General features: G+C 42.4%; 1 protein-coding gene across 2 annotated transcripts in view; it reads left to right on the top strand.

Moving 5' to 3' along the window:
- The window catches only part of dscama (Down syndrome cell adhesion molecule a), a 101,891-nt gene that overhangs the window by 61,850 nt on the left and 25,917 nt on the right, over positions 1-14,124 (top strand). For both annotated transcript variants that reach the window (XM_008428268.2, XM_008428267.2), the window contains exons 4-11: positions 2,670-2,816; positions 3,930-4,208; positions 4,353-4,628; positions 4,883-5,179; positions 6,759-7,034; positions 8,582-8,860; positions 8,999-9,118; positions 12,548-12,727. In XM_008428268.2, the coding sequence (XP_008426490.1) occupies positions 2,670-2,816; positions 3,930-4,208; positions 4,353-4,628; positions 4,883-5,179; positions 6,759-7,034; positions 8,582-8,860; positions 8,999-9,118; positions 12,548-12,727 (1,854 nt within the window). The remainder of the gene's footprint in view (positions 1-2,669; positions 2,817-3,929; positions 4,209-4,352; positions 4,629-4,882; positions 5,180-6,758; positions 7,035-8,581; positions 8,861-8,998; positions 9,119-12,547; positions 12,728-14,124) is intronic.

Below are 14,124 nucleotides of genomic sequence, written 5' to 3'. Positions count from 1 at the left end.
TAGCCTGCTGAATGTAAACACCCCCTCACATGTCCTCCTCTTCCTTCTGATTGCGTTTGTTGTGGACACTTTTACAGCGTCTGAACAACTAGCGAACAAAATACCCTGCAGGGTGTCAAATCCATGGCCTCCTGTTTCTAACTAGGTCAACACTTGCTTACAATATAATGGCCATGGCTCTTTACTCTTCTCCTCCACCAGTTTTATTCATTTTTCTGTCGTTCGTGTCTTTCTTAAAGCTGCGGTGTGTAACTTTTATTAAATGTTTGTTAAAACCGTCCAGTTTATGAGACAGACAAATAATCTGTGAAAAGATCAATCTCCGCCACCTCTTCTCTGAGTTGTGATCTGACGAAATGCACCGCTCCCGGTCAAAAACAGCCAATCGGAACCAGAAGGAGGGTCTTAGCGCTGTCAATCAACATTATGAAGGCACTGCTCAATGTTCTAATGGCGGAGAAACTACTTATTGTTACAGGTAAACCATTTGTCTGCCGTCATCGGTTGCATGCTGGCTAGCCTGAGGGTTCACACGGGTTGTGTTTCCTGAAGCCTAGCAGAGAGCGAGGAGGAGGAGAAAGGGGGAGATGAACAGCGCCACATGGACGGTCACAGGCAGCGCTAAGACCTGCCTCGTGGCTCTGATTGGTTGTTTCTATGTTAGCTCTAAGAGAAGGCAAAGGAGCTAAATTTTTCCACAGATTATGTTTCATACCATTCTGTCACAACAAAGTGGCAGTTTTAGCAAATATGTAGAAAATGTTCTTCATAAAAGTTACACACTGCAGCTTTCCTTCGCCAATAAACTCAAGATAGATGCCGTCGCGTGCTGCGTTTGGTGATCTATATTCCCTTATTTTAAGGATGTGCTGTGTAAGAGTCTCCCCCAGCAGTCTTAATCAGTGTTAAACTGGCATGACAGGACTAAACGAGGGTAATTCAACACCCCATAAAGTCTGCATCATGATGAGCCTCGCAGTACCTGCAGAATCCCCCCGCCATGCGCCAGCCTCATTTGATCACCCTCCCTGATAGGCCTCTCCATCATTCGTGACATAAAATACTCCGGCAGCCACCGGCTACGGCGCCGCACATCGCCCCCTCATAAATATTGACTACCTCAGTCTCCTTCCACGTGTTCATGCAAATTAGCGTTACATTACCGTCGTCCGACCTGCGCAGCCGTGCCGTATCAAAGAGCTCTGTGATCCCAGGCTCCTCGCACTTTAGTCTGGAGCGGGAGGAGAGAGAGAGAAAAAAAAAGAAGAGCAGACCTGTGTGTGAGAGTTTCCCCCAGGAGAGAGAGGGAAGAGCGATGAGCTACATGATAACGAGCTGTGTTACACTGCTACACAGCACACAGTCTTGTCACTGCGCCTCAGAGCTGTTCGGAGCTAAATGGGCTGCAGCAGATGTTTGGTGACTACAATCACACAGGGCTGCGTACCTCACTTGACTTGCAAATATTTGCTAAGTGACTTCAATATTGGATCTTCTCTGTTCCCCGCTTCTGCGATGTATAAGACGAAACGAATACACTCGGCTGTCTTTCTCCGCTACCGTCTGCGATTGTCACGTCTTCTTTTGTTATTATTATTATCATATAAAGCCAACCTTCTCCTGTGATGAAATCTGGAGGCAACTGGTCCTTCGCTTATTCCTTCCACATGTCGATCACGGTTCTTTAGACTCCAAAAGATGGCAGTCCATGAAAAAATGGACCGTCTTTTTCTCAAATGTCTTCTGGTATCCTCCAAATTATTGACCAAAACTAGAGCACCACGCTGAGCAATCCCAAAGCAATGCTTTGATTTTAATGATATTTGGAAGACCATATTGCTCGGATCTGTGGTGTGTTTACAAAGGCAGAAGAGCAGGCGTGAGAGCTACCATCCTGCAACATTTAGATGCATCCCTGCTTCAAAACACCTGAATCAAATGGTCGCTGGATACCAGGCCTCTGCAGATCTCAAATGAAGGGATGCCTTAAAACTTTGCAGCACAGGAATCCTCCAGGAACAGAGGCACTGGAGCCTCCGTTGTGATACTGGAGCCCATTGAGTGGAGCCGTTGTGTTGTAGGTAGCTGATGGCTCACCTGACAGTCGGTCAAATCAGGGAAGGTGACCTGGCAGAAGATGTTTTGTTTAACACATTTGGACTTACGGCCCCTTGGCTGACAGACTTCTGGTTTTACGAGAAATGCCGTACGTTTGTTTTAGTAGGTGAATCCTTACACCACGGTGCGTTTGTGTTTCTGTTTTGGTTAATTTCTTGGCATGAGAGTGACGGCGGCGGGCCAAACCACACGTGAGAGACTCCAGTTGTATTTGTCTAGTGTAATACAGTGGTTTACTATTTCTTTTAATGTTTATTGCACAAGACAATTAAGCTGAGTGGGAGCACAGCAGGGACTAATGAATCAAGAGAAGATGCTTCATGGGAAGAAACGGATAGCTTTTCCACACTTTGCAATGTGGTGCACTTACCTTGTGGGCAACATAAATACGTCACATGTTGTAACGGCTTCCACCACAGGCATTTAAAGCATTTATGGGTGTCATTTTATCATCTGTGTTTCACTGATTTTATGATTTCATTAAGGTACATCTACACTTAGAAATGCTTCATAGTGTGCTGATATTGCTTTCTGAATGTGTCTCCTCTCAGTGTCACGGTTTCTAATTACATCCACGGGTGCCCTGTATATCCTGGATGTGCAAATGGAGGACGGGCTTTACAACTACAGGTGTATGACACGACATCGGTACACAGGAGAGACCCGTCAGAGCAATAGTGCCCGTCTCATTGTCTCAGGTGAGGAACCAGAGTCTTAAACTTCTCCATCATCAGTGTAAACAGACAACTTTTCTAAAAGTGAGTCGATTCTTTTTGTTATCTGTTTACCAAGTAGAGATTAAAACACCAGCGTGTGGGAGATTTTCTGTCCAAATTAACAAAGATAAGATAAGATAAGATATTCCTTTATTAATCACGCAGTGGGAAAATTTGCATTGTTACAGCAGGACAGAACAGAACCAATATAAAAAATATAAAAATCTATATATACAAAAAATACAAGCGAATATAGAAATACTGTAACAGTATAGTAAAAAATAAGTAAATTCCAGGTGTATATGTTAAGGTAGGCAGATGTTACACATAGATTAAAGTAAATAAATAATAAATTAAATAGTAATGTAAGTCATATTGCACATTGACAAATAGGCAAGTTATGTTACACATGGTGAATTTTGATATTGCACACAGTTTAGCACTATACCAGTGAGAAGTGAGTAAAGCTAACAGGTTTATTACCTGGAGTAGAGAGTAGTGAACTACTGAGAGCAGCGCGTATGCTTTATACTTTTGATTTACAAATTAAAAGCATAAATATATGCATATGTAACCAAGGAACATTTGGCTGTAAAATTGTGCTAGTGACAAATCCTGTAGGTCATCTGAATAGAAATGAAGCTGACAACAGAAGAGAAGAAGACGTGCCATTAAGGTCATTTGAACTTGGGTGAGAGACAGCTGCGTCTCTTCAGCAATATAAAGGAGCAATTCTGCAAAATGGAACTGGGAAGTAAAGAAATGCAAGGATACAAAAAGGGGGTGCGAATTCTTAAAGATGTAAACGGATCCGAGTCTGGGGTTCTTGCTCAAGGACACTTGGGCATGTGGTCAGGGCAGAGCTGAATCTGAGCTCTTGACCTTGCGCTTGCCAGATGACTTATTTGTTCACAGTGTCCTCAGTTCATTGCAGACAAGTCTGGTCTAAAGTTCTTGGACCTAATGACCACCAGTTACTTAAAACATTTCAGTAGATGCTCTTGACGACCAAGACAAGCATCACACATCGGGCAAATCTCAACCTGTCGCAACAGAGTTCACAGCCCTAACTTACCTCGCTCTTCTGCCCTTCAGATCCAACCAACTCAGCACCGCACATACTGGACAGCTTCGAGCGTCGCGAGGTGATGACGAATCATCGAGTGGAGCTGCCCTGCAAGGCCTCAGGTCACCCGGCACCCAAATACCGTTGGCTGAAGGACAACCGACCGCTGGAACCAGACACACGCTTTAGGCAGAGCGTCACAGGCCTGTTGATAGAGCGAGCCCAGCCCAGTGACACGGGGGCATACGTGTGTGAAGTATGGAACGGCTACGGCAACGCCGAGGTTGTTGGCAGGTTGCACGTAAAAGGTCAGTGCTCAGTGTTGATCTGCTCACCCACCGTGGGGAGTTGAATCAGTTTTATCAGATATCTAAAGTGCGTAATGTGACAATGTGCATATTTCTCCTTCTTGACATCGATCACTGATGTTTCATTGCCTCCCTAAAACACAGAACCCCTGAAGGTAACAGTGAGTCCAAGGAAGGTGAAAGGCAGCGTGGGAAGCCAGGTTTCCTTGACCTGCAGTGTAACTGGCTCTGAGGAGTATCAACTGTCTTGGTACCGCAATGGAGAGCTCATCTACCCCAGCAACAGTGTCCGCATGACAGGCCAAAGCAGAGAGAACCTGGTTATGGCTGGAATGGCCAAGAGCGACGGAGGAGCCTATCAGTGCTTCGCCAGGCATGGCAAGATGTCCGCCCAGGACTTTGTTCAAGTGATACTGGAAGGTCAGAACCCGCAGAAATGAATGGGCGCTTGGGAGTTTGTATCAGTTTGTGAATCTGTGATCTCTGAATGCAACTTCTGTGCAGTTTTTAATCACAGTTTGCTGTTTTGAATAATTATTTCAGCACCGTAATGCCCAGTCCACTGAATTTTCAATACCATTTGTTCTGTAGATGTTTTAAACTGGATTTTCTAGCATTCTTTGATGACCTTAGCAGACACTGTGTGACTGTATTTAAATCCCGTCTGCGTCCAGATGGCACCCCAAAGATTCTGGTTTCATTCAGCGAGAAGGTCTACAACGTCAACGAGTTTGTGTCACTGTCGTGCACGGTGAAGGGCACGCCGGAGCCTCGGGTGACGTGGTCGCTGGACGACGAACCCGTGATCCGGGACAGTCGGCACCGCATCTCCTACTACGCCAACGCCGAGGGCCACGTGGTCAGCCACCTCAACATCACCCAGACCCAGGTCCCCGATGGAGGGGTGTACCGCTGCATCTGCAACAACTCGGCAGGGACGGTTTCCTACCAGGCGCGAATAAACGTAAGAGGTGCTTGTCAGATCAACTCTTCCAGCACACCATCACATACACACATCAACATGTCTTGAGACGTTTTGTTTTGATGCGACCCTAAAAGCACCGAGATGTGCAGACGCAGAAGGAGTGCCTCACTAAGTTTGTGGAAAGGGTTCAGGTCTTTGGGAGAAAGAGAAACATTGGTTTCAACTGAAACGGTTCAGTGCTGAGAAAGTATGTCGGTTATTTCTCTGATATCTACAGTTGTTCCAAAAATGATAATCTAAATAGGAGTTGAACTAAACTCCGCATGTGATCTCAGCTGTGTAATTTAGCTAAATATTTTATAGATGTGTGTTTTACTTGCTTATACAAAGTATGAAAGTTTATACCAGTGGATATTTTCCGGTAATATGGTTGGAAGGTACTCTCTTTTAGAGAAAGCAAAGGGTTGTACTCACTGCAGCACCAGACAAAACAACACACAAGTGAGTAGCGAACCAAACTTGGATGCAACACAACATTGAATCTTGTTTAAACTATTTCTGTTCAAGCTTAGACAAGCTACTTGGGGGTAGCTGTTTACTGGTTATATAACTACTAAACATGTTTAAGAAGTAAAATTCAAGTTTCTACATTATGCAAAAGTGGCAAAAAGAAAAAAACTGAAGATAAACAAAGATTGACATATTTGATGCAGTCATTTTTGTTCTTGGTGGCAGATGAAGAAGTGCAGTCAGAATTAGGCAGTTGGTTGCATTCAAATCACATCACGTTACTTTTTGGGCCATTTTGCTGTGATGATCCCACCCACATTGCAATGGAAATGACCCAACCTGTGTAGAGCCAAGTTGAGTTGAGAAGCGATATCATTGCTTTCTAATATTGCAACATCTTGTTCCACAACCAGAAACAATTGGATTGAGCACTAAAATGGTAGAAAGTTGTTGTTAAGAAGTCATATTTAAATATTTGTATTGTGCTGTCAGATGGACCTTGAACAAACATCTAATGTGTCATAAAAGCATCAAGCTCCACAGTGAGAACAAAATGCTTCCTGAATATCATGAGAGCCGGAGTTGATTCATACTTATAAAAGAAAAAAGGGTCATTTTTCAACACAAAACTGTTATGTACAACAGAAAGTGCCACCTCATAAACTCTAGAGTGGGACAGCCAATCCTTTCTGCAGCCGTGGAACTTGCCAAGTTTTGGGTAGTTCTGCTAATACAGAGGGAAAACCGTGTGGACATTAAGTGTCCTATGGAACCGGATGAGGTACGGAGTTAAATTTGTGTTTGTAGAAATGGAATTGTAATCAAATTATATAAAAAGAACTTCTTGCACGACTTATTTTGTGGTAGTGCAAACAACTCAAATCACGTTTCTAGCTGAGATCAACGCTTTTTCAACGTCGTGAAGTAAACGTAGTGAGGCATTCTGGAACGCCCTTGCAGGTTTTTGTTCTCTCACGTTGTTTTAAGAACAAACAAGGCATGTAATCTTTGTGTTGTTTTTAGAACAAACACAACACAGCACAGCTATCATTCAGCCAACCCCACAGGCCTCAAAATCATTTTAAGAGAGTTGTCTCTCCAATGTTGTCCTCAAGGGCCTGCCAGCATCAGACCTATGAAAAACCTCACTGCCATTGCTGGGCGGGACATGTACATCCACTGCCGCGTCATCGGCTACCCTTACTATTCCATCAAGTGGTACAAGGACTCCAACTTGCTGCCATACAACCACCGGCAGCGGGCCTTTGAGAACAACGGCACCCTGAAGCTGTTTGATGTGCAGAAGGATGTGGATGAAGGAGAATACACGTGCAACGTGCTGGTGCAGCCTCAGCTGTCCACTCACCAGAGCGTCTACGTTACTGTTAAAGGTAAGGCCCCGGTCGAAACTGGTGCAATGCCTGACATGCAGTTAGAGTGTCAGAAATATCACCGAAATGTTAATAATGCTATTTTTGATGCAGCAACAGTTTGTAGTTATTGCTTTCGCATCATGATGGATGCCAACATGTGGTGCTGTTTGGGGAACGTTGGTGGTGTGTGTGTATTTATGAGAAATGATGAGGTAAATGAGTGCACCATCATCAATGTCCCAAACTGTAGAGATTTCTCTGCATACAGGTTACACACAACCCAAAACGGCTTAATGGATTCGTGTAGCACATTTCAGCAGCAAGGCATGATGAGAACAATGACACCAACTTTGAAACAAGCAGTAAACACTATGTTTGTCAAATCCCATCATGTGTTATACTGAGTATATATTAAACAATTACCTCGTTGTTTTTAATCGACGGCAACTCGATTCTGGAAGGTTATTTCAGAGTAATGAAGCGCTAAGACTGAATGCTGCTTGGTTCTTGTTCTGGGGGATGCAGAGCAGAACCAGAAGACCTGAGAGGTCCGAAAGGTTTTTAATATGTTTTAGTGACAAGCCATTCAGTGATTTATAAACTAGGAAACATATTTGAAAGTTTTCTCCAAGGTTGAAAGCCTCAACATCCATTCTGACGGGTTTTTGCAAGTCTACAAATTTTTTTTTATCTGTGATTCAGAATGAGCTACTTAAAAAAAACAAAAAAAACAAGGATAAACATATTCTAAACAAACTTCAGAGTCATATTGTTTTATGTCTCCAAACCTTTCCTTTTTCTCACTCGCACAAATGAGTATTTATTATAGATCTATACCATGTTTAATGTACGTGATTTAGAACATGCATTTTATGGTTCACACAGAACAAACAGATATTTGTTGGTTGCTCTATGTAAAACACACATAGCAGCGCTCCATCTCCATCATCCCAGCCAGCCGGTTCATCTGAAATGCATCAAAATATGCGTCGGTGCTGAGCACAGCCAGATGAAGATAACCTCAGATGGCTCTCTTTCCTCAGTGACGCTGGATAATTTGCATCATTGGATGGGCAAGCCCGGCCCCTCCCTCGCTCTGGCGGGCCCTGACGAGCTAACGAGTGTGCGAAGGGGGGAAATCACACAGCGTAGGCAAAAGCTACACTGCGATTCCACCTTGGCTAATTTGCCTCTCGGCTGCTTAGCATTCCTCCGCTTGCGAGAGGGAATCCCCAGGAGCCTATTATGCCTATTTTGTTGTGAATTAAATAAGCACTGAAGTGCTGCTTATTCCAATGCTATTTTAAATCATTAATTTTCCAAAGGATCTGCTTCTCACGATGGCTACAGCGTCCCCAGAGAGCATAAAAAAAGGGGGAGGGTAGAGAATGTTGTCTCTGCGTGTGATTAGAGAAATTTCAGCTGATTCACAGAAAACAAGCAATTTTAATTCCTGCATGGGATGGGGAGGAGGAATGCGAACATGTGCTGATGTTAAACTTTAATGAACAGCATGTAAGCCACATGCCTGCAGGGGAAATACATTTGCATGTCTTCTTCCACAGTCCCACCTACCATCCACCCGTTTGAGTTTCCCCGGTTCTCCATTGGCCAGCGAGTCTTCATCCCGTGCGTCGTCATGTCCGGCGACCAGCCCGTCTTCATCACCTGGCAGAAGGACGGCCGACCGATCCCGGCCAGCCTGGGCGTCACCATCGACAACATCGACTTTACCAGCTCGCTGCGCATCTCCAACCTCACGCTGGCCCACAACGGGAACTACACCTGCATCGCTCGCAACCAAGCTGCCGCCGTGGAGCACCAGAGTCAGCTCATCGTCCGAGGTGAGGACAGAACAGGGGGACGATAGGTGTAGAGATGCAAGCAGTAGAAGTGCTTAGATTTGCTTTTTTATTTTGCTTCAGAATCCTAAACTAAAACACATTTCAGCATCAATAATGAGAAGTCTGTTTTACTTGCAGTTCCTCCTAAATTTGTGGTGCAACCAAAGGACCAGGATGCCATCTACGGGAAGGCGGTGATCCTCAACTGCTCAGCTGAAGGCTATCCAGTTCCTACCATCCAGTGGGAATACTCCAAAGGTAAACAAATGCTTGAGATGTGGCCATTTATGTGGATCTTTTGTAAATTTTAGTTTCTATCAGTTTAGTTTTTCTTTGGGTAGTTAGAATATACTTAAGTTAGTGTAAAACCAAAGTCTGTAATAATTTTTTATATTTGGAACTGATTAGATTACTTTGGTAACTTTTAGACCCGTCCATTCATTTAAGGGATTAAAAACACACCAGCTGTGTGGTGGTTGCGGTGCTTTTGTTTGACAAATGTCCAGAGTGAAGACGGGAGGTTTTCGTAAGATGAATTTTTTTGTCCACTTTTTGAACTCGAAACATCAGATTAAGTTAACTTTGATGTTCAACTAAATTGTAAATAATTTTTTAGTAATTGTCTAGATTTTTGTAAGAAATAAAGGGTGTATATTTTTAAAACAATCAAGTCGGAAGTGAGTCCAAGAACCTTTTTCCACCCACTGCCTTGATTGGAAATTTTTGATTTTGGATCTTAGAAGCTCAAACTTACATGAACAAAGCAAAGATGTGGAAAAAAAAAGTTGCTGGTGGCAGAATAAAATGAACTTTTTCATCTGGATGCAAAACATCTATGCGAGGTGGGAAACTCAGTGCATCAGCACTGTGAAACACGGTGGTGGTAGCATGATGCCGTGGTGATACTATTCTTCAGCAGGGGACTGAAGCTGGAGCTAAATACTGGTCAATTCTGGAAGGAAACCTCTTAAAGGGGCAGTATTATGTATTTTCCTGACATATAGTGCCATTTTATAGCACAATCGTGTAACTATTCTAGTTACAGTTACTTTAGTTTTTATGATTATGCTGTGTACATCAAAAACAACTTAAAAGGCATTGAAGTTGTTATCTGATGCCTTGAAATTGACTTCTGTGTCTTTAAGAAGCTCCTACCCACATCATCACAACAATACTTCTCCAATGATGGCATTTACAAATGTTTTTAGGAGCACTGTAGTTTGTATGACCAGCTCCACCAGGTGTTTGCTAATTGCTGCTACCGCTAGTCTGGAGGAGCTCCGTGGGTTGGGAGCTTTGGGTAACAGACGATACATTGTATGAACAGGGATTAAATTGCCCCCTAAGTCAGTGTTTCTCAACCTTTTTTGTGCCAGTGCCCCTCTAGCCTCTATCCAGGTCCCTCACCGCCCCCCACCAAAGAATTTGCAGGCTACTTTCCGCTGACCATTATTTTATAATTAATATTAATATCACTATTGTAGATGTTTTGATTTTTATGCTTGTTTCTGTATTTGCCATCAAAAATAATTTCCCAGAGAACAATAAAGCCATAGGAATAGAAATTATTTTCACAAGTGTATATGAAAAATGCAAAGAATATTTAAGTTAAAATTGGTAGGCCTAACAGCAGCCAATCAGAGTGGAAAAAATATTCTTGCCATTTTCTAGTTGTTAAATATTCCACAAAATGACCAGATAAAATGCCAATTTAAACTTTGATCTATTTGCAAACGACTGAGCTCTGCAACATTAAAACATGGATAGAACTGTAACTATATTAATCATAGCTCTTCTTCTCTTCAGTGTTTGTCGGTTTCTGGTGGTGCAGCTCTGTGCTGCCTTCAGGAGAATGGGACATCAGAGTATCATCCATAAAATTTCACCCACATGGCATTTATTGTGCAAACCAGAGCTTTCATTGGAAAAACAAAAGTCCCAGGTCCTTTAAGCCCCATACAAATAAATATGAGATAGAAACATGAATTATATCTTTATATAGACCTGTCTATTGATTTATAGATTAATAGTTTTACTGGACAGAAATTACAAATAACAAATCTGGTTCTTAATCAAATCCTAATGAGTCAAATTGAAAGTGTCATGGAGTCATCAGCCTACGACATTAACACTGACATGAAAAATAATATTGAAGAAATAAATATATCAAATCTAATTAAAAACATAAATAAGTGATCAGTTCTTTACTGTTATGGTCTGTAAGTTATATTTATTCTCAGTACTAGATGTGGTCTCAACAAACCCATGACATTTCAACAATATTATTTTACCTTTTATGTGGAAATGGTGTCTGTTTATTCTTGCCATAATATAGAGACTTAATACAGTCTTAATACAGAGACAAATACAGTCTCTGTATTAATTATTGCTCAAAAGGTCTTGCCATACCAGTTTATTCCTCTGTATTTACTTTAGTTTCTTAGTTTATTCTTGCATTTTGTTCTTCATTCATTTCCATTTAGTTTCATTTGATTAATTTTATCCTCTCTTGGTTTATTGCTATGTCCACTTTAGTTTCTTTCCTGTTGCTACATTTATTTTATCATTTATTGACGCTCACCATCAGTAATCTTCACTCATCACCTGCTGCGCCGCCTAATCGTCATGTGTTTCACATCATGTGTTGATTTTTCACTGTTCAGCGTCGGATTCTCTGTTTTTATGCCATAATTCACATCTAGTTTGTCGTTCCGTTTTATGTCCCGCTTCTCCTGTTTCAGAGTTTTGCTTAATGTGCGCGTCTTCTTTTTTTTTAAGCCCCTAAGGTGCAGGGTGGTCGGGAAGCGTATCGATGGGGAAAAGGCAAACTGACATAAACCTTTTAAAACAACGGAAACAATTTCTGCATTCTGATTATTGAAATTTAAAAGTGCTGTGTTGTTCTATCACACCCGTTTCATACCGGACCACAGTACCGGTGTTAACGCTATAAAATGAACGCTCTCTATCGTGGTATCACACAGGTAGGGATTTCTTTATTTAAATGGGTTCATTTTTCAAAGGGATACACAGTGAGGGTATCGTGATTTTAGTAATTACATGTTTATAAGAGCGATTTTCTGTTGTCCTCCCGTGGAAGCGGGCAGCTTTCAAACGGAAATAAAACACTTTTTAACATAAGTTGCTGCTTAACATGATCACAGAACTGCCAAAACATATGTACAAAAATACCAGACAAAGTGAATCACAGCAACATTATCAGTCGATGTAACACTGGATTGATGCACCACAGCGGTGCTCCTCTCTCCTGCTGCCAGTAGCAGGAGAGAGGAGCTGTGCCAAAAGCTAACAAACACTGAATAGAAGAAGGAGAAGAGTTGCCATCAATACAGTTGCAGCCAAGCATGTTTTAATGTTACACAATACAGTTTTACCAAGTTGTTCAAAGTCTAAACTGGCATTGTTGTGAATTTAAGGTGTAAAGTTTACCTTCGACCAAACGCCCCCCAAAGGAATCCCAGCGCCCCCCTTTTGTAAAAATGTCCGCCAGTGCCCCCTGCCGTCCTCTGAACGCCCCCTGGGGGGCGGTACCGCCCACGTTGAGAACCGCTACCCTAAGAGGTTGCCATTGGACCCCATATTAGCAGACGACACAAATATAAATTTTTTCACAATGACTTTCACAGTCTAACCCAAGTGACCGTCCTGCTCTGCTTTCTCCAAAAGGTGCCGGGGTACCTCAGTTCAAACCCATTGCCCTCAACTCAGGCTTTCGCATTGAGGTTCTGGTGAACGGCTCTCTGCTCATCAAGCACGTACTGGAGGAAGACAGCGGCTTCTACCTCTGCCGGGTCAGCAACGACGTCGGGGCCGATGTTAGCAAGTCCATGTATCTGAACGTCAAAAGTAAGTCTCACCTTCAAATGCCTCCGTTCTGAAAAGACTCAGGGAGCATTTTATGCCTTTGGGTGGTTTGTCCCTGTCTGGTTTTAGCTGCTGCTAAAACTCAGAGGTGAATCTGCATGTCTAGGAGATAGCACCCAGCCTATTGCTCTGTACAGAGTCTGTACTTCCTGTTAACTGCTGCTGTTGCATTGGTGAAAGTAAAGAATTTAGTTGCTGAGTGAGAAAGTAGGGATTTTTTTAAGTACTTTGGATTAAGCCCTGGATTCTGCTTATAGCCAGAAACTGCAGTAAGGACTTTTTGTGGAGCAGGCGTTTGAGAGAACTGTGGAGATTTCTTCACCTTGTATTTGCTAAAAGACAGAAACATTTTCTTGATGGTTTAAACAAACACCTAACAGTACAGCTTAACATAGAGAACGTCAAAGTTTTTGGGGGGGGTGGGGGTTTCCAGAAAATGCCAGAGTTGTTTTTTTTAAGCACAGTGTGCCATCTCCAGCTTTATTCTGGCTGGATGCACATTTTGATCAGTCATTGCTAGATGAGGCTTAGGACCCTGCAGCTCTTATCAACCTTAAGCAGAGGACTTCCTGCCGAGATCCTCACTGTCTGCTAAACGGCAGAGTTCTTCTGCAACTCTGTCTCACCGAAGGCTCAGAATTAGAACTACATGTCTAAAAATATTATAACAGGGCAACACTTTATGATGTGGTAAAAAAGTGTTGCTCCTCTTTGCAGATTTCTTTCTGTTTTGCTTTTCATGATGTTCTGATGTTATTCCCTCATCATAAACATACTTTCAATGTTGACTTGATTCTTGAGAAATTCTTTAATCTCCCATGGCAACCAGTCAGCTGTGTAAAACGCCTGCATGGATCTAGCTTTGCTTTCATCAATCAATCAATCAAATTTTATTTGTATAGCACATTTCAGCAGCAAGGCATTTCAACGTGCTTTACATAATTAAAAGAAAACAGCATGTGACATTGAATAAACAGTGAGAAAGAGAAAGAGATTTTGAAAAAAAAAAAAAGATTAAAAAAGATAAAAACATTAAAACCTACACCCCTTTTTGACCAGGGGGGACGACACCCGCACCATGGTGCGGTCTCCAAGCCTCCACCTCACTAAACAGCCGTCCCCCGCGACATTCCCACTCATCTCCTTCAGACTAGCCACCAGCAATTAGCAAACAGTTCAGTTGAACTGCATATCAACTGACCTCATTATAGGAGCTACTTCTCAGTGCAACGCTGGCAAAAACCTTGCTAAAGGGTTAATAGAGGAGCGATGACTTCCTGAAGGCAGAGTTTCAGACAGAGCAGGAAGTTTTAAAGAGACAGAGGCCCAATTTCAATGTGTTAAATTACCATGTCAAATTTCTTTGTTTATATATATAT

The sequence above is a fragment of the Poecilia reticulata genome, linkage group LG14 (assembly GCF_000633615.1).
Source record: "Poecilia reticulata strain Guanapo linkage group LG14, Guppy_female_1.0+MT, whole genome shotgun sequence".
Taxonomy (NCBI): Eukaryota; Metazoa; Chordata; class Actinopteri; order Cyprinodontiformes; family Poeciliidae; genus Poecilia; species Poecilia reticulata.
This window is presented reverse-complemented; position numbering and strand designations above follow the sequence as displayed.